Source organism: Aedes aegypti, chromosome 2 (genome assembly GCF_002204515.2).
Source record: "Aedes aegypti strain LVP_AGWG chromosome 2, AaegL5.0 Primary Assembly, whole genome shotgun sequence".
NCBI lineage: Eukaryota > Metazoa > Arthropoda > Insecta > Diptera > Culicidae > Aedes > Aedes aegypti.
In genome coordinates, this window is record NC_035108.1 from 153,621,554 (window position 1) to 153,645,996 (window position 24,443).

General features: G+C 36.5%; 1 protein-coding gene across 27 annotated transcripts in view; it reads right to left on the reverse strand.

Annotated features, from left to right (window-relative positions):
- The window catches only part of LOC5579421 (glutamate-gated chloride channel), a 472,520-nt gene that overhangs the window by 98,663 nt on the left and 349,414 nt on the right, over window positions 1-24,443 (reverse strand). For 16 of the 27 annotated variants that reach the window (XM_021842806.1, XM_021842824.1, XM_021842811.1 and 13 more), the window contains 3 exons: window positions 24,285-24,359; window positions 17,544-17,696; window positions 4,891-5,105 (listed from right to left, as the gene is read on the reverse strand). In XM_021842806.1, the coding sequence (XP_021698498.1) occupies window positions 4,891-5,105; window positions 17,544-17,696; window positions 24,285-24,359 (443 nt within the window). Of the gene's footprint in view, window positions 1-4,890; window positions 5,106-12,896; window positions 13,050-17,543; window positions 17,697-24,284; window positions 24,360-24,443 lie in introns of all 27 variants that reach the window. The other 11 variants (XM_021842828.1, XM_021842829.1, XM_021842826.1 and 8 more) reach the window with 2 other exon arrangements.

The following is a 24,443-nucleotide window of genomic DNA, read 5'->3' on the forward strand; positions in this document are numbered from 1 at the left end:
AATTTGCTACAAGAAATCGTGTTGGAATTCATAAATTTGCCTTATGAAGTCAAAAACAGTTTTCGTGGCAATCTAGAATGCGTAAATCACACGCCTATCGACGCCTTGATGAGGAATGAAGTTGAAAAGATACATAAAGCGTTCGTATTGCAATAATCGTTCCATCAAGGCAAAATGTTTGAATTTCGATAGTCCAGTTCGCTGCGTGGCTTCTTCTACAAATCTTATCGGAGGGATAGCAGTGCATGATAAAACCACTCTAAACAAGCTCTAAACATAGGGGCTACTATTGCTATCGGATGTTCAAGAATTGTTTATCGTGCCAGTAAAATAAAACACCTACCCCCAATGGAAAACAAATGAGAAAAATGAATTTTTTGCAGTTCCGTTGCAAATCAATCAGTCTTTTTTTTTGTCTTTTTTTTAACATAACGGCCTTCTTTTCCTATCGAAAGAAGCAGTGCTGAAAATTGCTATTTTTCAGCACTCTTTTCGGTGCTGAAAAGCAGCACTTTTCAGTACTGTTATGATAGGCGTCAACTGAATAAGCCAGTCTCTTCATGCCCTTTTGTGTTTCTTCTGCGCGGTGTATGAGTCAAGATGAGTCGTTCTCACCTCGGGTGACATGAGGCGACTAATGTTAATCAAATGGGAGCGAGTCTACACAGTATAAGCACAATTGCATCTGATTCTTGGGTTTATTCTACGTCTGGCGTCAAATGCTGGACGATCTGATCAGACATCAAAATCGCCAGCCTGTGCCGGAACCAGACTACACAACGGATATAGATGGGTTTATTCGACGAACGGGTTGAGGTCAGAATTGTCGGTCTCGTATAGCGAAGTGACAATTCTCGGCTCTAGTGAAATAACTTTCCATTTGGTTTGGTGGAGTGAGTCACTTCACTCGAGTCGAGAATTGTCACTTCGCTATACGAGACCGACAATTCTGACCTCAACCCGTTCGTCGAATAAACCCATCTATATCCGTTGTGCGATCTGGTTCCGACAAAACTAGCAATTCTGATATGGGATGTAGAACTCGTGCTGAAAAAATCATCCTTTTGCAACTTGTTGCATAAATAACTATTATCATCGCTCTCTGTCTGGGGCTCTCGGTCGCTGCTCTTATTTAACATACGTGTTACAATTTGCGTTACATTGCCGATCGCAGACCACTACAGTTGAAATTTTTTTCTTCGCGTGCTTTGATCGTGCATCGGAAGCAAAATGGAACGAATTCTGCAATGCTTGGATGTTTCTAGTTCGAGATCGATGAGTACAAGGCGAAGATCTTGGTCTGACGCCATTTTGGAATCCAAGATGGCTGCTTCCGATTTGTAAAAACCACTTGAAATCCAAGCAATATGGGTATTTTAGAAACAGGATCGACGAGTAGGAGGCGTCTCGTAAATATCTATATTTTTGAGTGTTCCAAGTATTTTCCACAAGCTAACAAACTAAAAATCATCAACTTGCATTTCTAAATGGCTTCAAACATCGTTTTCCGGCATCTACTCATCGGTCCTGTTCTAAAAATACTAATTTTGCATGTGTTTAATGTGATTTTCACAAACCATAAGTCACCACCTTGGATTCCAAAATGGCGTTAGACGTCGATTTCCGTCATCTCTTCATCCGTTCCTTACCAGAAATACCCATATTACTTTGGTTCTCGTGGGGCGTCTTCAGGCAGAAGCGTAAGTTGGAATTTGGAGCATGAAGTAAAAAAAAAGAGCCTAAAAAGAGGTTTGGCTGTATTGTTTATTCGTGACATGGGATTAAAAAAAAATATTCCCAAATGATCCTAACGCAAAGAAAATATTTCTGCAATATCTCCGGAATCAGATTACCAATGATAAAAATCGACACAAATTCTATAAAAAAGATTTGTTTTAGAGAATTCGTTTAAAAATGGTTTGCGAGAATAGTCTTATGGTGAAAAAGCCGTAGGTTACTCGACTTCGTCTAAAAAGGTGACAAACTGAGTGTGAAAACTGTTTTGCAATAACAATCACTCCCCCAAATTCCGTTATCAAAATTCTATTACAACAAATGAAAAAAAAAAAAAACTATGCATGAATATGAAAGTTAAACGCGTACTGAAGGAGCTTCCGGGATAGACTTTAACAACGATAGGTTATGGATAAAACTGCATGATATTATCTAGCAAACGTTCCATAGCCAGTTCGTTCTATGAATACCGGTGAATTTCTAATAGGTTGAACAACTTAGTAACCTGTCATGAATGTATTGGTAATGCTCCTCAAAAAAACTAAGGAACATTGGAATCTAAATCTCAAACAAATTTCCAAAGATTGTGATCAGCAAAGATATCAAAATTAGAAGAATTTTCCGAAAAAAATTCCAGAAATAATGCTTAAATAAAATAAATTAACTTCACATCAATTTGTCCATTTAATTCAATTGCAAAGTATGTTTAATGTTAAGCTTTTCAATAGTTGTTCAACTTCCACTCGGCTGGTTAGCCGTAAACCACGATTCATAATTAAAAATAAGTAAAAATAATGCTCGATTTAATAAATTCTACAGGGAAAAGGCAATGCTAAGGATTGAAGGGTTCATAAAAATAACATGGAAATTCTGTTTTAAGACAAAACTTTCCAGAAACCAATCCGCGTTTTCAAAATCACTTATCATAGCATTAATTGAACACAAGGGCTTAATTTCTTTATCCTAAACTTTCTGTTAATGAACAAAACTTAAATTCAAAATATTGGATTTGGTGTTTAAATTGTTTCATCTTTGATTGTACTGTATTATTTTATGTTTATTGAATTTCAACGAAATGATTCAATTTTTTTCAGCTCAAGAGTACCAAATTATCTAATTTGAAAATTGAAACCAAGTACTTTAATTCAATCTCACTGATTTGATACACTATTTTGATTTCATACTGTAGGTGTTTCACGAGCTTAAGGCCAAATTCATGTCAATCCATGAAAAGTATACGTAGAACGATGTTTTGTTTTCTTGAAACAATTTAAAGATATTCATGAAACTAAACCAGGTTTGATAAACACATATGACAGATTAATTTGTTGTAATACAAAAAATTGGAAAGTTTTTGTAACAATAAAATGATTGTCTGTTTTCACTCATGTCTTTTCAAGTTGCTAATCTTATCGCGATTGATGCTTACTACATGTATCAAAACATCGATAGACAATAATTAAACCTAAGAGATATATGACACGCCTGGGACATATTCCACATTTATTGCTATGTAGACGACACACATTGGAACACTAGGTACACAAAAAGGACCAACGACAAAGTACATGAAAGAGAAAAGTTGAGCCGTAAGATAGAATCGAATCTGAAGAAACTACTGCAGACACCCGTAGAAGAACAAGGTTTTGGATTTTGAAGAAGAAAGTTATTCATCTGGATAATGTTTGTGCTTCTAAAACTTAAAAAAACCTGTACAAAGCAGCATTCAAATATGGAGTATATTCCGTTTCGATGGAGCTATTGAATGATTGTTAGGAAACAAAAACCATGAATGGAACTGAAGTGCTAGATAATAGTTATCAACGGATTGCATTAAGAACGAAAATGAAACTTTCAGGCAGATGATTTAATTGCTCGTATACATTGTTCACTGCCATTATGCACTGCAAAAGTGCAAAGTTGCACCCGTTTCCCCATCTCTGCAAAGTTTCGCTTGGGCGCTCTTATCAATTTTCTCACCGTGACAAATGAAAACTGTATTCCTTTCGAGGTGCACGGGAAACACTGAGGGAGTAATTCAAATTAAACGAAACTGAGTAACACAAAAAAAAAATTGAAAGCGAAATGAAATAAGGAACGGAGGAGCATAAAACCAGAACGGGCGGGTTACAACTTTGTTTTACTGGGAGATGAACAATGTGTACGATTCGGGAAGTGTTGGTATCTGTGTTGGATCAGGGCTGGTGTTTCCTCTGGAGTGCAGAATGACATTTTGGTGGAGACAGGAAATGTGAGCCAGCGAGGAGTTGGGTGTTGGTTAGGGTGTCCCAGAAAAATTAATGTTGGAAAAGTCAAGGTGCTCAACCGTAGAAAGATATGCTTTTCTGTATGAGAAGTATTGGACATTTGTGCGATACTTGTTTTTGATTTTTTTTTCTTATTTTTGGGCGCACAGAAGTTTTAAAAAACGATTGAAAATTGATTTTCGGGTAATTTGTCTGTTAAATATTCAACCTTGAATAAAAACGAAACCTGAAAGGCCATTCAATAGATTTTCTTTAACGATAATTTTCGTTGAAAAAAGATCGAAAAATATTGATCAGTAAATCAAAATACATAACTTTTTAGATTTCTCTAGTTATCTGCGAAAACTGTTGGGATTCAAAATTGAAACTTCTTACCTTCTGAGTTATTGGGTCACTAAGGTGCTCGATAGCTTAGTTGGTATAGCACTCGTCTAGCATACAAGTGTCGTGGGTTCGAATCCTACCTGAGCATGTAATTTTTTTTTCATTATTTCACTCATAATTTGTTTATCTCTACCAAGCGTAATGAGTTAATTAATTTAAAATAAAAAAAATCCTAAATTAAATTTCATTCGAATGTCCAACAATGCTCATAGAACAATTAAAAAAAAGAAAACAAAAGGCTTTGAGAACATCTTGCCAAAGCTTCAAAGTACGACAATTTTAATTTTTTTATTTTTCTTAAATCAATCTGATGAAACCCTCTAAACGATTTGAAGAAAGTTCATATGTTCTTATTTAATGCTATAAACAAGCATATCTTTCTTTCAAGGGCTGAGCACTTTGACTTTTCAAACGTTTTTTTTTATTCTGAAACACCCTAGTGTTGGTTCTGGTTGAAAGGATAAAACGGGGGGAGGAGGAGAGGGACTTCGTTTCCATATCCTACCTGAGTAACTGGATTCTCGCCAGGTCTATATACAACGTTGTGCAGTGGTCGCTTCCTGCCGACATAGTTGACACAGACAAACTCTAGCAGCGAGGCGTAGATGAAGCACATGCACACTCCGTCCCATACGTTCATCGCCGTTAGATTCGACACCACCGGAAGTGTGCTGCGGAAACCGTTGGAGGTGGTGAAAAAATTCAGCATGGTCGTGACGCCTGGTTGGTTGGTTGGTTTGTTCATGGATATTTTTTGTTTGTTTCGCGTTTCGGATGGAAGTTTATGTCGTTGGCGGATCGCGTTGAAAGGAGAAAAGAACAGATAAAACTCATATCAGAGATAAATATTTGATGAAAAGTTACGCGAATGATGCAGGCAGGAATTGTGGTTCCAGTGACTTGGTGTTGTGTTCCCATTCGGCAAGCATGGCTGGTTTAATGGTATTGAGTTCATTGTTTGAAATTATTTTATTCGACAAAAGAATGATTGTTAAATGTATTGGCGGATATTGCCATGTCGATGCAATTTAACGATTATCGTACACCATCGTACAGCATCATATGAAAAAACTGTACATAACCTAAATAAAAAAATCTCTCAACTTTAGAAAAATAAAATGTATTTTAAGTGAAGAGATTTTATTCATACATAATTGAATAACCTAACTCCTCAAAGTACTAAACAGCAGTGCATTCCCATAGCTTTGTTGCAAATTTTTAATTGTCACCTGTTCCGAATAATTCAACTTGGTTGAATGAATGCGCTGATTGATTTATGGATGTACGCACCAATTGATGAAGAGTCATTCCAGCTTAGCTTAGCTTAGACTGACTACACATATCAATGGTTGCTATTCCGTGATGGCCGAAGTCAGTGAAAGTGCACAAAGAATCAACTAGAAGTTCGACTGGGATTGGCCATAATCTTCTTCAGTGTGCATAATTCAGTGCCTCAATTTTTACATGGTCAATAACGGCGCCGGCCACGTCCTTGCAGTCAGGTGGGATTGGGGGAAGGAATGTTAGTGTGTAACCTTTGCTAATTGGAGACCGTGTTTGCCTCTGCATCTCCACAAAGGTTACTGGGAGGGATGTTGGTTAATGGGGAGGATCCTTGGGTCACAGGATTCACTTCTTTAAGCGATTAGACCATGATATATTATTATTTGTGAGATATAAACATGCTTATATGTAAATATAATATTTTCATTTGATATGAACAACATCTATGTAGAGAAAAATTATGCCGACACTTGAGGTGACGAACCTTTCAAAGTTTGTAGAATAAAGTGAACGTTTCGCAAGTCTACACTTGTAGTATCGAACCATTCAAAGTTTTTTTTTTAATTGCAAAAATAAAGGTAAAAAAAGGAGTTTTGAAAAAAAATTAGGCATAAATAATTTATGAATCAGAATTTATGTCGACACTCACAGTGACGAACCTTTAAAAGTTTGTTGAAAAATCATATTTACGTCTCACCGTTGTAACGATTAAAGGTGCAGTCATACATATTTTATGGATAAGAAATAGTAGCATGAAACGAGCTCACCAATTGATCCGTCATCCTTGACTGAGCAGCAATAATCCACTTTCACCTTCACTCGTTTTCTCGGCTACATAAAAGCACTCAGAGAAAATAGACGCGTGGCCCGAGAGGAAAAACAACTGACGACTGCTCGGGCTTTCTTGACGCACTGCCCAGGAGCAAGCGTCAAGGTCGAAGAATCAAACACAACTACAGGATCACGTCACTTTTTGACTTTCACTCGACCGACGCGCGACATTTTGATCCTGCCCTCATCGCCCGCCTCCGCAGGAGCAAGCGTCAAGGTCGAAGGATCAAACATAACTCAACAATTGGTGAAGAGTCATTCCATGCTAAAAAAAAATAGAAATTCCAGGTTAACCTTGTCGTCATTTTTTAATTAAGTGATCTTTTCTTCCAGCCATCATTGAATCTAATAAAAACAAAAATAAACAAAAGCTGGATTGCAATTCTTTTGATTTTAGAAACATGCTTTGCGAGTGGGTAAGGACATTGGAACACATAATTAGTTCTCCAGACTCTTAACCTTCCAGTCGTCGCGCGATTGACCACCGTCAGATGCACTGCGCTGTTGCTGTGTATGAAAAGCGAGTTCTTTTCTGCTGTGTTATACAAAATACAACAGCGCGACTACTGAAGTGTTAATACTATTATCTGTATTTATTTATTTAACTTTCCATTTTGATACGTATAATATTAAATGTTAAGAGACCTTCCTTAGCCGAGTGGTAAGAGTCCGCGACTGCAAAGCAAAGCCATGCTGAAGATGCATGGTCGTATTTTTTTTGTTTCAGATTAGATCAAGGTTAACTCCCAAGCCTTATTCCTGATAGCAGTCTAAATGAGATTATCAAATATATAACATGAATATAGCTAGTATCCAATCTACTAAGTATACTGTAACTACATTAATGCTAACGATGTGTCGGGTTAAATTGACCCCACTTTGTTTTACCGCCAATCAACCTAAAATTTCAAAGGTCTTCGTAAAACTAGTAAATCATAAAATTCGAAAAGAGCTTGAAGGGAGTCAATTTATCAACAAACAGATTAATGACATATAATTGAAAGACAAAGGTAAATGTCAAAAAATGAGATGTAGGCTGATATATTTTTATTAATAGGAAAAATTTCTTACTGAACGAATCATTTTTGAACTTGCCAAAATTTTATAATATTGTTACGTATACTTAAAAAAGAAGGTTTTTATGAAAATTTTACATTTGTTTATTAAAACCTTACATTTTCAGTATATGTGAAGAGCTACTGATGTTACAAGTGTGTTAAACTTTCTTATTGGTATAAAACAAGCTGATTCAAATTATATATTAAAAATATTTATTTTCATTATTTATTTTCTTCGCCATAAATATTTTATAAACCCATTACTTTTAATCCAAACCATGCTTGCCGACGATAAGTGAGTAATGTATTTTGTTGAAGCTAGGTTCTTTGCTGAAATTGTGATTATACGGACTTGACTGATTCTTATTTGGGATCTAATTATCTTATTTGGGTAACGAATTATCCAGCTTATCAGTTTTCTTCGGATGAAAATTACAATTTTGATTATCACGTCCCATATGAATTATTCACCATCTGTGCAACGCCAAGGGATTGTCTCTTTTTGCGGTGCAGAATTGTTGAAACGGAGGTCGACTGGCTGTTGCGGTTTAAAAAATACCTACATGGTGAATCTGTACAACTATGGGGAGTTACCGTGTTTCCGGGCTGTAAACAGCTTACAACTTGCAGAAACCAGGTTAGAGAGCAGGAAATGCTTTATTGTTTGAGGGGCATTCGCTTGCTCTCTTCAATAAAGTTATACAAAATCGGACTCTTCTGAGCCAACACACTATGTGTGTTATTTCCGCACATTCTGGAAAAAAGATTTGTTGCTGATGTCTGCTTCATTTTCCCAAACATTGTGACGCACAGGAATACTGAGTATTTCGGATCTTCTCAATGTGTCATTTACTTTGTAAAAAAAATGGAGAAATCATCCCAGCATGGTTTTACAGCATGTGCTATTCACTTGATGCATCGGTCCAGAAGAGCTCAATTTTGTGTAACTTCGTTTAAGCGTGTAAACTGCGACAATATACAATATATAGGCGCTGTGATAAATAAACTCCTTCGCACGCGGTCCAACGCTGAATCTACCATGCAAGTACCGTTTTGATTCATATTACGGACAGCTTCTTATTCCGGACACTCTACTTTGTATGGGAAACTTTTCACATGAAATGTTTCATTTTTTGCCTTTTGAAAGTTCACAATTTCAAAGCTCGTTTTAGTAAGCTATTTCCATAAATATCTATGCAAATTTATAATGCCTAACTGCCTTAGACGTCTCTTTAGTGGTTAAGCGATTTCAATTGATGATTTGACTTTGCCATTAATGATTTTCATGAGATGTCCGGAATCCGAATCAAAGTGTCCGGAATATGAGGCAAAAATGAGGAAACGTCCGGAATAAGAATCATCAAATATTCATACATATCGATTTATTTGAAATTATTCAAGTTGCGGAAGCGTCTTCTTTACCCACCATTCGAAAGTTAAGGGTTTTTGGCGCTCGATAACGATGAGGAATCATACAGAATGATTTATTTTGTGTGCTCTATGCTGTGTTATACTTCCATGAGGCCTTAAGTGTCCGTAATATGAATCAAAACGGTACTCACGAGCCATTTTCCCCTTTTGCGGGAAAGCAGCTCAGTGGGAAGCAGGGTAATTGGGTGCGATCAAAGATACGATTCAGTAATTAAAAACAAACAGGAAAAACCATTAAAAATTGAATCCAGATAAAGCGGTGCTTACTAATAGATTGAGCCACTGTACGCGGATTGGTTCAAGGATTAATTACATTGTAAGGTTAACAGATGATGGCTCTCGCGGGCGTTCGCTGATCTGGATTGACTCGTGTTTTCCTGTTGGTAATTTAAAAATTGCAATTTGTGCCGATTTACTTAAACTTTCATGTTCTCACGAAACTCGAATTCTCGCGTGACGACATTAAGAACCATCATCAAGAATAGCACTACAATATTTATAAATAATCAACAAGTACAACACAAACACGTTTGAAACTATTTATAGCTATCGCTGGACTTGGATCGATACAGAAGTATTCCGGTACTGACTAGGACAAAATTACACACACGATGGGCATCAGAGCTGTTACGCTCGTTCAGTAGATCACAATGGAAAAAATAAACATTAATTTATTTGCTAGAGTGAACCATGGAAATTTGGTTGGCGCACTCCGGTTGGTAGAGCTTATCCATAGTCTGAGCTCGATTGCACAGTGTTTTAATTCAACAATTTCACGATAAAAGAAGAATAACGTAAAATCTATTGTTTTTCGACATTGGGTGTCTTCGAAGATTGATTCAGATAGGCGCTTCTTTTGTTATTATGGGCTTGATGAGCAAAGTAAAAAAATCTTGAATCTTTAGTCTCAAGACTACACTTGAAGTGAGGACAGTAATCATGAGTGTTAAATCAACTCTTAACCCGTAGGCTACGGGGCTGACAACCATAATTCAAATTGCTCGTATTTGAGCATAACTCCATATTTTTCAGTGAAATTTTGAGCATTGCTTCACTAATAGTTGTAGTTTTACGAGTGAGGGGAAAGTATAGATTCAGAGTATTGTGGACAAAGTTATTCCAGAACATCTCTGGGTCAGGTAGGGTAAAAATCACATAAACTTCCTCTTAGAACTCATTTATCGTTTGGAAACGAAATGTTTTCATACAAAAAGTTAATAGACCCGTTATTTGTAATAAGTTACGATGCTGCAGGATAATAAGAAAAAATAAAATTAACCTAGAATAATGCTAAGGCCTCCAAAACATTCTGAAGTTTTGACCGTAATCTACACAGGTTCATAAATTATTTTAAGCGAGTGATGTTCACTTTTAGTGGTTTACAGCACTCATTTAGCCTTAACAGACGTGTTCACAAATTTTAACAAGATATTGGATATTGGAAGTCATCCAAATCAACCTGGAGTTCAGGTCATTTTGATCTATCAAATCTACTACAGTTTATACTCACCCAATTCCCGTGAAACCTTCTCGTTCCTATCCATAAAGCTCTATATGACTCGGAAAATGTACTGCTCTGAACATTGAACATCTTACGGTCTTCAGAACATACTAAAGTTGTAAGTATTCATTTCTATATGCAGCTTGACTTATTATTCAAACAAAATGTTTTCAATATATCCATACTTGATCGCAAATCTCCGTTAGAGTTTTAAAAATGGTTCAGACGTGTTCACATATTTTGACAAGATATTGGATAGTGGAAGTCATTCAAATCAACCTGGAGTTCAAGTCGTTTTGATCTATCAAATCTACTAGAGTTTATACTCACCCAATTTCCGTGAAACCTTCTCGTTTCTATCCATAAAGCTCTATATGACTCGGAAAGAGTACTGCTATGAATATTGAACATCTTAAGGTCTTCAGAACATACTGAAGATGTGGGCATATCTCCGTTAAAGTTTAAAAAAATGTTTCCGAGCTTGTTGATTGATCTATGGGGACGTCCATAAGCCACGTGGACATTTATGAGGGGAGGGGGGGTTTGGCCGATGACCGCGGTCCATTCATATTTTGATATTTTTGTATGGACAAATAATCACGAGGGTAAGAGGGGGGCTGGTATCCCTTGATAAATGGCCACGTGGTTAATGGACAGCTCCTATGCACTTTGAACCACTCTGATGAAAAGATTTACAATATCTACTGGATTTACTGGTACTGTTCACCACTCGTTTTCAACATCTGATATCGCTGAATATCTAAGGACATCTGCAAAGCTTTTGAAATGTGATTAGGAAGTTTATTTTTCTTTCTGACGTTACGTCCCAATATCGACAGAACCTGTTTCTCAGCTTAGTGTTGCTATGAGAACTTTCACAGTTATTTACTGGGATCTTTCTTTGGATCACATCCTTGAAATATGAACGCTTTCTTTGAAAAACAGATGTTTGAAAACCGATAAAAAGTTGACATATGACCTTGAATTTAAATTTAATAAATAGTTATTTTGAATATGGAAAAATAATTTGGGTCTCGCAAGAATAATGGAAAACCATCATAATTTGAAAGTAACAATGCATTTTGCACTATTTCTCAACCTTGTTGAGCTTGAGAGCAGTACATTTTCCGAGTCATATAGAGCTTTATGGATAGGAACGAGAAGGTTTCACGGGAATTGGGTGAGTATAAACTGTAGTAGATTTGATAGATCAAAATGACCTGAACTCCAGGTTGATTTGGATGACTTCCAATATCCAATATCTTGTTAAAATTTGTGAACACGTCTGTTAAGGCTAAATGAGTGCTGTAAACCACTAAAAGTGAACATCACTCGCTTAAAATAATTTATGAACCTGTGTAGATTACGGTCAAAACTTCAGAATGTTTTGGAGGCCTTAGCATTATTCTAGGTTAATTTTATTTTTTCTTAATATCCTGCAGCATCGTAACTTATTACAAATAACGGGTCTATTAACTTTTTGTATGAAAACATTTCGTTTCCAAACGATAAATGAGTTCTAAGAGGAAGTTTATGTGATTTTTACCCTACCTGACCCAGAGATGTTCTGGAATAACTTTGTCCACAATACTCTGAATCTATACTTTTCCCTCACTCATAAAACTACAACTATTAGTGAAGCAATCCTCAAAATTTCACTGAAAAATATGGAGTTATGCTCAAATACGAGCAATTTGAATTTTGGTTGTCAGCCCCGTAGCCTACGGGTTAAATACTGGTGATTCAAGAAGTCACGTATATTAAATACTGATTACTAAACAATTTTTTTTTGCTTCAGTTGGATTTGCTGAACTTAACTCAGTTATATTTGATAGGGGGCACGCTATCTAGTATATGGAAATTTCGTGTCTTCGGCAAGGTATTTGAAATTGCATACCTACTCTACAACTTCGACGAAGACAAAAAACTGTAACTTTATTTTCAGTGAACATTATTTTTTATCCCCCTTTTAAGTGGCTTGCTTATCGAACTCGAACGAATTGTCTTCTTTGAAGGCACCAAATATCTTAAGGCGATAGAAGACACCAATTACTTATCCAAAAGCGATAGTTTCACGTTATTCTATTCTGATCGTAAAATATATGAATTAAAGCACAGTGCGATTGCAACGAAGTCCAGTGAGTTAGCAGGAAATGAATAATCACCTTTATCCGTGTTGAATATGAACAGAAAAAGTGATAACATCAAAGTGTGTGAAAAAGTTCCATGAAACATGTGGGTCACGTACACCACACATACACTCACATAGGAAAGCCTTCGTTCGTATGCAAAGCACAACAAGTAGGAAAACCGGTGTGGCGCTTAGGTTCGAGTCCACCAGTGGACACTGGACAGATTGTGGTCCCAGAAAGTGGTGGTTGAGCATTTGCAGTTCCGTTCACTTACCTATCATGACACGAGCCGGCACGGCATTCCACTCCAGCCAGAAGGTTATGAAAGACGAGGTCACCAGTATGATGCCCGGAATGAACACCGTGGTAAAGTAGAACGCCCGGTCGCGCGTAAACATGAGGTCTACTTTCAGACAACTGTAATTACCTATGTGTGTTTTTTAGTGGTGGCAATGGTGGTGAAGTGCATTTACATTTTCGTCGAGTAAATTGCAATTGAGCATTCCATTGAAACATACGTATTTATGTTGTATCATTCGTGTTATGTTCGTTGAAAGAGAGACAGAAAAATGAAAGAAGAAAAGGAAAACGGAAACGTAAAAGCAGACCTAGCTAAATTTTGATCGATTCGGGTTCGGATTGCTTAAAACTAATATTGCTTAGTTTACAGATGGGTAATACAAAAACAAGTGCATATGATTACAAGATTGGCCTCCAAGGCTATCGTGCAATCATAGGCACAATGAAAACAGCTGTTTGATTGGGTGTGTCATATTCATGGGTTAAATTAAGCCAAACAATCTGAAAATAAATGGGGATGGTTAGTGATGCGGAAATCAAATAAATGAAATGATAAAACAAAGTCAAAATTGAAGATTTAGTAAATTCCTGTAAAATTCATTTTGATTAAAATTTTCAACAATCTTTTATTTTGAAGAATATAGTACGAATTAATGTATCGTAATACACTTATTTGATAGCTTACCATCATTCCTACAAGGACATAAGATGGTAAGACAATATCTTGTTCGTAGAGATAATATCCTACCTATGTAGAATCTAATTTACGAGAAGAGAGAATTGTAATAGTAGTTCGCAAATTTCGCATAATTTAGAATAACGCCATAAAAAGCCATTGGATACCAAGTATGTGGATTGATGAGCTACATTCTCAATTACTGTTGGTCCTTGGGGGGTTGTCATAAATTATACAAGACGTATTGAAGAAGCAGACGATAATGTTATCTGAAGCAGTTGTCGATATTGTTGAAGTTGAAAGTTGGAATTTAAAACATATGATACTGTTGCCGTCATCTTTAAATAAAGGAGCTTTTTAAGTAGGAATCCGCCGAAGTTCGTAAATTCGCCTCTAGCACATATATATATCGACACATTTTGAATTGTTTTTGTATTTATTCGCAATGCGTAATGCATAAATTGATGAATAAAAGTGAAAAGTGTCGTTGAATCGTACATGCATTATTGAGAACTTCTAAAAATACAGTGGAATAATTATTACAGTTAACTTAAATACATAATCAGTGTTTGAACTATGACTTTCTGAATTTATTGAATTTTGATGGAAAATCATAATTACAGCTTCTGCTCGATAACTGGGCGCTCTTAACAGGACTCTTTTTTTCCTGGGCGATCGATAACTGAGCTGTACTTCAGTTGAAAAGCAGTGAATCGTTAAAAAGTCAAATCCAGATCCACTTTGACATCTTTCATCTCATGTCGCTGAGAAATTGTGTTCTCAGTATGATAATTGCCCACCAAAAAGAAACATCAACATTTCCAACAACAAATATTATTAAAATATTAATTGTTGATACAAAATTTGCAAAATTTCAGTTGTTTAAAAGCACTGCGCTACCCAGGCATTCATTAAAAAGCAACATCAGAAAATTCTCTATGAAAACTTTACGCGCCAGTCGTTTTCTGTGGCTTAGTTGCATGTCTGGGTAAAGAAATCGCATAATCTTTATTAAAGCTACGCCTTTTCGAAGGCTTAAACCAGGTTTTGTAAAAAAGTTACAGTAGCTTTTTAACCGTTTTTATTACGTTGAATATAGTGTTTTTTTTTTTATTTCCGTACGGGTTTGGGCCGAAAGGTATCAGATTTTCAAAAAAATATTTTTTAGTAGGTAATTTCATAAGCTTTAATCGCTGAAATTTTTGAAATTGTATTTTTTGTGTTTTTGAGTTATGGCCAATTATGTAAAAAATGTGCAAATGTGCCATTTTGAGCCTTTTCTTTGAAAAATCATAACTCAAGAAAGAAGCATCGTAGAAACAAAGTTTTTTTTCATGAGAATGAAAGCAAATTTTCTAAGGAATAGAAAAAATGTTAACTGGAAAAAGTTTTCCACAAAATTTTCCACCGTTGAGAATTTTCGTAAAGAAAAGCCGGGAAAACTATATTTCAACTCGTGTAAGATTCTCCAAGAAATACTTTTGAGAACAAAATTTAATAAATTTCAATCACTGAAATTTTTAAGATGTTCTACTTTTTAATTCCTGCGTTTGGTCATAGTTTTGTGAAAAATGCCCAGATTTCTCGTACAAGTCTTTTCGTTCGAAAATCATAACTGAACATAAAAGCGTCACAGAAACATTTTTTTTTTGTCAGATCGGAATCAAATTTCAAAAATATTTTTTTGAAAATTTTCCTTGAGTTGGAGCATAGTTTTTCCGGATTTTCTTTACGAATTTTCTCAACGGTGGAAAATTTTGTGGAAAACTTTTTCCAGTTATATTTTTTTATTCCTGAGAAAATTTGCTTTCAGTGTACGGATTTCGATCTAAGACAAGTGATTTTAATTCCTGTTTCTACTCAACTTCAGGCTCATTTTGGGATTAATTATGAATTAAAAGATGTGAAAGTAATAGAAACAGAGTGATCAATTGCCTTTTACACATCCAAATATTTTTAACAGAGGTTTTTATTTGGCTTAGTGCTTAGATGTAAGGATTTCGGTCCCCCACGGTACCTGAATAGGTTCGGGCACTCAGAACCTCCTGCGTGCTCCATTTTCGCTGACGTGGAGAAAACAGCGGAGCATGTCGTGTTCGATTGTCCCCGTTTCATTGTTGTGAGAGATCGCATGCTCACTACATGCGGAGGGGACACGTCCCAAAACAATATAATCCAGAGAATATGTGCGGATGCCGAGTGCTGGAATGCAGTTACTACGGCTGTCACTCTCATTATGCTAGAATTGCAGCGCTTACCGCGCGCCGACTAAGAGCTGGCTGAAGACGATTATTCCTGCCGAGGCTGGTCCCTTGTAACATTGTTTAAGTTAAGGCTAGGAGAAGCAGTTTGCCTAGGCTACCTAATTCTGCTACATGAGTTGTGCTATATGCACTGGTCCCTCCCCGAAGAAATACCGTAAGGTGGTTCCGGGGAGACGAGGGTCTGAGTCCAAGGGTAATGTCGGTGCACTCTGTACACCACTTGAGCAATTCAGCGAGAATTGCTGATGTACAGTGCATACGCTGGTGTTAGTAGGTCGTCGTTGGTGCGGCATCCCCAAACTCCATGAGTTACCTTCTCAGGGGGTCTTTTTGCAGATTTCTTCCTTGTAAAAAACAAACAAAAAAAAGTTATGAACTGAAATATTTGTTTGCTAAAGTTGCCATTTTTGCATTCGTTTTTATATCGTGTGGCAGGTACAATGATACTTTATGCCCAGGGAAGTCAAAGAAATTTCCATTATGAAAGAGATCCTGGACTGACCTTCAGCATGGCTTTGCTTTGTAGCCGTGAACTCTAACCACTCGGCTAAGGAGGGCCCCAAGGATTGAGATGCTTCCAAACTAAAACTATGTGGCCTTAAATGCATATAAAATTAATTACGTAATATTACGTAAATGGAATAACGTAAACAGAAGTTACATAAAAGAGGTTTTGGTGTAGTAGTCTTCTAATTGCAATGTCTTTTGACCACTGCAAATTTGATGGATTTGTTGGAGTCCAAATTATGGGAAGTTTTTATCAAACATTCAGCTGTTGAAAGTTTGGTAAATGTTTCTGAGTGTTTGTATGCGCATTAATCTTTGAGTAGTTAGCTTGAAAATTATGTTTTATGGTCCAGTGCCCTGAATGTGAATCATGTTCGAAATTTGAGACAAAATGGTATATATTCACTACATAGTTCAAACACTGATTTGAAGTCTAGGTTCTAATGTCAATTTTCTACGATTCAATTCTATTTCATTCCAACTGCTAAGAGCTACGGGGTTACGACGGCAAAACCAAAAGTAACAAAAGGTAAATCTGAACTCGCTATTGTTATCTACACTATATAACTTTTGAAACGATAAAAGTATTGCACTGCATTCCGAAAGCCTGGTCAGGCGGGTTGCTTTCCTTTCTCTTGAACCACACATCGTTTGCTGTAGTGGTGTGGTCATTCACTGGTAAAGAAGCAGACTTTTCCAAGTTTCTTGCACCATGCTACTACGCTTTTACCTACAGCGAGTTCTCAAGAAAAGCTGGGTTTCCTCACTTGCTTCCACAAAAAAAGACAATCACTGACACTTTTCCAGTTGACAGGTTCTTCTGGTACCTAGGTGCTGATTTTCAAAGTGTTTCCAGAGTAAGAGGTAGCCGAGAAGGAGTAAAGGTACTGTGGGATAGTGTTGATGTGGATTGAAGGGAATGATTTTTGGCAGATTGTTCATTGGTGATGATGCGAGCAAGTTCGGGAAATTTGTGTTCCATTGGCAAGACGTTATAGTTGTTGATTTTGAGCATAACAGAAGCTTCATTGTCAAGATGGGGGTACTCTGCCGCAATATGTGTTGCATTTCTTCCTATATTTCGGGCGGTGTTGTGATGTGTGATGGATTATGTTTTGTGGACGACTGCCCTCGATGAGCGGAGCCGGAAATAAGCGTTGGCGGAAATCATTACCTATCATTGATCTGGCAGGAACCGCGTTCCACTCCAGCCAGAATGTGATGAACGACGACGTCACCAGTATGATGCCGGGAATGAATACGGTCGTGAAATAGAACGCTCGATCTCTTGTAAATATTAAATCCACTTTCAGACAACTGTAATTTCCTACATATAGTGATTGTTTATGTTTTTATAATTATCGTAATCATAGGAAGAAAGTAAGGCGAATAAACTTTATTGATATCAAATGATTCCATTGTATTTCATCTAACGAAAGAAAGTAGAAAAACAAATCAAAACCTTGAGATGAACGCAAAAAGGCTTCAACGATGGTGGAGAGATATAGATATGTTCAAAACGTTATTTAGCCGAAACAGTGTAGTTTTGTTGGTTCATTTATGGACTGGGATTTTTAAAACAATACTACAAAAATATAACAGAGCTGATAAAGAATTCAAATCAACTGATATTCTAACTAAAGTAAGAACCGAGGAATTTTATTAATGTCACCTGTGTTGGTGGTACTGAACGGGAGTGGTTGTGTGCAGGTATCTGATTGTTGCGAGTGTATATCAACTGTAATATTACATCATAGGATGTTCTTTTTTGTATGATAAATAAATACATTGATGAAAATCTAACTACCTATTCTATAATTGTAAATGTGCATAAGGATGTGGCTTAGGCATTAGTAGAAGCCTGTCATATGTTATTGACTACCAGGGGAATATGAAGGTTTACGGTCATAATATGAGAATCCTAAGAGGATTCTGTTGAGAATCTTGTGAGGATTCTGGTGAGAATTCTGAAAATAATCCTGATAGAACTCCGATGATAATCCTGAGAGGACTCTGATGATAGTCCTGAGAGGATGCTGATGAGAACCCTGAGACGATTCTGATGACAATCCAGAGAGGATTCTGATGAGAATCCTTTGAGAATTTCGATGAGGATCCTGATAGGATTCTGATGAGAATCCTGATAGGAATCTGATGAAAATCCTTTAAGGATTCTTATGAGAACCCACAGACGATTCTGATGGGAATCCAGAGATGATTCTGATGAGAATTCTGAGAGGATACCGATGAGAATCAGGAGAGAATTATGATGAGAATTCTGGAAGGATTATGATGAGAATCCTGAGAGGGTTTTGATGAGATTCCGAAGAGGATCTTGATGAGAATCCTAAGAGGTAGGTAATGAGAATTCTGAAAGGATTCTGATGAGAATCCTGAGAGGATACTGCTGAGAATCAAGAGAGAATTGTGATGAGACTTCTGGGAGGATTATGATGCCAGGATTCTGATAATAATCCTGAGAGAATTCAGATGATAATACTGAGGGATCCTGTGAGGATTTCAATGAGGTTCCTGATAGGATCCTGATGAGAATCCTGTTAGGATTCTGATCAACATCCTGTGAAGATTCTTATGAGAATCCAAAGACGATTCTGATGGGAATCCTTAAAGGATTGTGATGATAGTCCAGAGAGCATTCTGAGAGAATCCTCAAACGATTTTGATGAGATTCCTCGGAGGATTCTGATAAGAATCTGGAGAGGATTCTGCTAAGAATCCTGAGAGCATTCTGAGAGGAATCTGATGAGAATCTTGAGAGGATGCTGATGAAAATCATGAGATGATTCTGATAAGAATCCTGACGATGTTCTGATGAGAATCTTAAGAGGTAGGATTCTGATGAAAATTTTGAAAGGATTCTGATGAGAATCCTGAGGGAATTCTGATGAGATTCTTGAGAGGAAACTGATGAGAACACAGAGATAACTATGATGAGACTTCTAGGAGGATTGTGATGCCAGGATTTTGATAATGATCCTGAGAGAATTCAGATGATAATCCTGACAGAATGCTGATGAGAACCCAGAAACGATTCTGATGAGAATTCTGAGATGATTCTGATAAGAATCCTGTGAGGATTTCAATGAGGATCCTGATACGATTCTGATGAGAATCCTGAGAAGATTCTGATGAAAATCCTGAGAGGATTCTGATGAGATTCCAGAGACGATTCTGATGGGAATCCTTGAAGGATTTTGATGATAGCCCAGAGAGCACTCTGAGAGAATCCTTAGACGATTCTGATGAGAATCCTGAGAGGATTCTGATGAGATTCCGAAGAAAATCCTGATGAGAGTCCTTTGAGGATTCTGATGAGAATCCTGACAGGATTCTGATGAGAATTTTGAGAGGAATCTTATGAGAATCCTGGGAGGATTCTGATAACAGGATTCTGTTAATAATTCTGAGAGTATTCCAATGATAAACCTGAGAGGATGCTGATGAGAATCCTGAGACAGTTCTGATGACAACCCTGAGAGGATTTTGATGAGAATCTGGAGAGGATTCTGATGAAAATCCTGTGAGAATTTCGATGACGATCCTGTGAGGATTTCAATGAGGATCCTGATAGGATCCTAATGAGAATCCTGTTAGGATTCTGATGAAAATCCTGAAAGAATTCTTATGAGAATCCAAGACGATTCTAATGGGAATCTTTAAAAGATGTTTATGATAGTCCAGAGAGCATTCTGAAGGAGAATCCTGAGACGATTCTGATGAGAATTCTGTGAGGATTTTAATGAGAGTACTGAGAGGATCCTGATGAGAATACTGGTAGGATTCTGATGAGAATTCCATGAAGATTCCGATGAGAGTACTGAGGGGATTCTGATGAGATTCCTGTGAGGATTCTGATAAGAATCCTGAGAGGATTCTGATGAGAATTCTGAGAGGATTCTGATAAAAATCCTGAAATGGTTTTGATGAGAAGTTCCGAGAGGATTCTGATGAGATGCCAGTGAGAATTCTAATGAGAATTCTAAGAGTATCCTGATCAGAATCCCGAGAGGATTCTGATGAGAGTCGTTTGAGGTGATTCTGATGAGAGTCGTTTGAGACGCTGTGAAACCTGTGAGGATTCTGATGAGAATCCTATATAGATTTTGATGAGTTTCCTGAGAGGATTCTGATAATTATTTTGAGAGGAACCTGAAGAGAATCCTGACAGGATTCTGATGAGAATTCTGTAAGGATTCTGATGAGATTCCTGTGAGGATCCTGATGAGAATTCTGAAAGGATTTTGATGAGAATCCTGAAAGGATTTTGATGAGAGTTTTGAGAGGATTCTGATTAGATTCCAGTGAGGATTCCTAAGAGGATCCTGATGAGCATCCCGAGAAGATTCAAATGAGAATTCTGAGAGGATTCTGATGAGAATTTAATATGGATTTTGATGAGAATCCTAAGAGGATTCTAATAATTATCTTGAGAGGATCCTGATGAGAATCCTGACAGGATTCTGATGAGAATTCTGTTAGGATTCTGATGAGAGTCATTTAAGGATTTCGATGAGAATTCTTAGACGATTTTTATAAGTATTCTTAGAAAGTTCTGATGAGAATCCTGTATGGATTTTGATGAGAATCCTGAGAGGATTCTGATAATTATCTTGAGAGGATCCTGATAAGAATCTTGAGAGGATCCTGATGAGAATCCTGACAGGATTCTGATGAGAATTCTGTTAGGGTTCTGATGAGAATCCCGAGAGGATTCTGGTGAGAATTTTGGGAGGATTCTGATGAGAATCCTGACAGGAATCTGATGAGAATTCTATAAGGATTCTGATGAGAATACTGAGAGGATTCTGATGAGATTCCTGTGAGGATTCTGATGAGAATCCTGATAGGATTCTTATAAGAATTCTAAAAGAATTTTGATGCGAATTCTGAGAGGATTCTGATGAGATTGCAGTGAAAACTCTAATGAGAATCCTAAGAGGATCCTGATGAGAATCCTAAGATGAATCTAATGAGAATTCTGAGAGGATTTTTATTAAAATTCTGAGAAAGTTCTGATGAGAATTCTGAGAGGATTCTGATGAGAATCCTAGATGGGTTTTGATGAGAATCCTGAGAGGATTCTGATAAGAATTCTTAGAACGTTCTGATGAGAATCCTAAGAGGATTCTAATGAGAATCCTGGAAGGATGCTGATGAAAATCCTTTAAGTATTCTGATGAAAATTTTGGGGGAATTCTGAGGAGAATTCTACGAGGAATCCTAAGTTAATCCTGTGATGATTCTTATGAGAATCGTGCTAAGATTGGTCAATTTATCAAAAAAATAAAATGTGGGCTATACATTGCCAAGTAATAAGGAGCTACTCAGAAAAAATCATTTGAGTCGGTTCAGTATTCTTGAAGAAATCTGAAAATTACGATATGAGGTTTTTTGAAGTTTTCAAGATCTTTATTTGGCCAACGTGGTATCAGAAACATAAATGCTCATTACTCAAACACGATTCCACCAAATTGCTTCATTTTTTCACAAAATACTCTCATTAATGTATTGTTCCAAGGAGTGAATATCCGGATGCGATAAAAATTCTATAGCCTTAGATATTCCCGTGGGTTATGGCTACGCGTCGGGTTACCAAGGAATTTTGGAAAATTTTGTTCCAGATAACTAATAATCAATATCGACACATATTCTAAAACTAGAAGAGCTTTTTGAAAGCTTGTGAAAAACTGGTGCAAAAATACCGAGAAACAAAAAAGTTATCGCGATTTGATTTTTTTTTTGGGTATGCAATGAAGCTACCGGTAGAAGGGTTAATAAGGCATTCTTATACCGTTTTTTATTTTCAAATTTTGTGGCTGACATTACGTGGTAACATACATATGTACATAGATTCTTACTCAGCCATTCTATGAAAAACCGATCTAGTGAGTGGGTGACTCCCCGTGAAAATTTGCTATTTTGGTTCTTAACCGAAATAAGGATACATGTGTTTTTGGATTTTTTTGATTAGGGTGACCATTTCCGAAATTGGGTGACCAGACAAATCGCGATTTGACTGATTTTATTTATTTTTATATTATAACTTTTGAACGCCATGACCGATCTTCAAATTTTTTGAAAAGCCAAAGATTTTGACTTTTCAAAAAATAAATAAAAATTTCACAAAAATTTGTTTTTTACGTGACAAAAATAAAAAAATCCGTTTTTCGAGTTTGGAAGGCCTCGAAACCTAAGGAGCTTTTGCTGTTCTCATTTTTTCTTGAAAGTTCAGTTAACTGTCTACTTTTTTGGCGATGTGTGTTTTTAGTTTTTGAGATATATATATTTTTGAAAATAAAAAATCAGTCATTTTTTATGGGCACACACTGTAAGACTCAACGCATTAGATTTTTTATTTTTAAAAATCATAACTTTTGAACAGCATAAACGATTTCCAATCTTTTTTATGGAATGAAAGCTTAAGATTTCAGTTTTTCAGAAAAAAAATAAAACTCTAGAAAAATTTTTTTTGCATGAAAATTTATAAAAATTTCCTTAAAAACAATATAGCTTTCATTTCGTCCAAGAAAATTGAAAATCGGTCATGCGGTTCAAAAGTTATAATTTTTTTTTAAATAAAAATTTAGCCAAATTGCGATTTTTCTGGTCACCATATTTCGGAAATGGTCACCCTAATCAAAAAATCCTAAAACACGTGTATCCTTATTTCGGATGAAGAACAAAATAGCAATTTTTCACGGAATTCGTTGACCCACTAGATTGATTTTTCATGGAATGGCTGAACTGTTAACTGATTTTTCATAGGATCAAGCGCTGTAAGACATATCAGAGCCAATTCATTGTGTATCTTAATCGAAGAATTAATATTTTCACAACTTTTGAATATAAAGGACTTTGATTATAGTAAGAATAATCCTTTTATGAAGAAATTTGAGTGATTTTCTTGAAAAAATGTTATTCAAAATCGAGTAACCGGAGTCATGTTCGGAATTTGAGGCAAAACTAAACTCTCTCTATAACTTCTCGGTTCAAATTGTCTTGGAAAGCCACATCCTTGTGCACATTTGATTGCTTAAGTGCGCATGTAACTGTAAAATAACGCGTGTCATTGATTGTGGGTGCTAATGGCTACAGGAAATGAACGATGAGTTGAAGTCCTGTCTTCCATATAAAAGCATGTGCTTTTGTTATCCAAGAGTTTTGTTACGATGATGTATTTATTTTCTCAAAGACCTCAAAAGAGCAACCTACTTGCAGTCAATTCATCTAAGTGCCATAAAAACACTTGGTGTGAGAGAGAGTACACGAGTAGGATCCAGAGAGAAAAAAAGGAAAAACAACACAAAACTCAGAAATCCATAAAACCTAATGTGTCAACACATAAACATAATTGTGACGCCGAGCGATCAACGAGACATTGTTTGACATGGGTGAGGAGCGCGAGACGGGAATGGGTTTTGCAATAAAACTACGCGACGGGACCAGCAGCACATCATGCCAAGTGTCGATGGAAACAGTATCGCAGCGGTTAAAGTTGCTTTTTATAAAGGAAAGTTTTTGCAAACAGCTTTGAATGGAGACAGTGTTTTTTTTATTGTAGGTGATACTTAGTCACAAACTAGCGAGTGGAACATCAGTGTCTTCCTTTCATAAGCTTTTGTTTCCAATAAGTAATTTCCAAGCATTCAAAATTGTTCAAAAACTTTCTTATTCCGATTCTTAAAAAGTAAATGGTGATCAGCGAAAAGAATAAATCCACTTCACGAGCATTACAATAGCTGTATCGAACGAAACAATGTGGTGGGAGGTGGGTGGTCATTTAGTTGATGTTGCTATGCGTGTGAGTGTGGGTGTGTATATCGATAAGTAAAATAACGCGCAACTAAAGGAACAAATTCAATGAAAATAAATGTTCAAGTTTGTCTTCATGTACCTTGCTCCTCAAATCGCCTTTGGCACAAATTACAGAGAAATTCTTCGTCTTCTTCTGTTAATGCCTGTCCTTCGGCTACTCGGGGTTTTGTTTTTGGAGGGGTTGTTTGATTGTTTGATTTTTTTTTTGTTGGTTACAAAAATTTTGGGCAGGTTGATT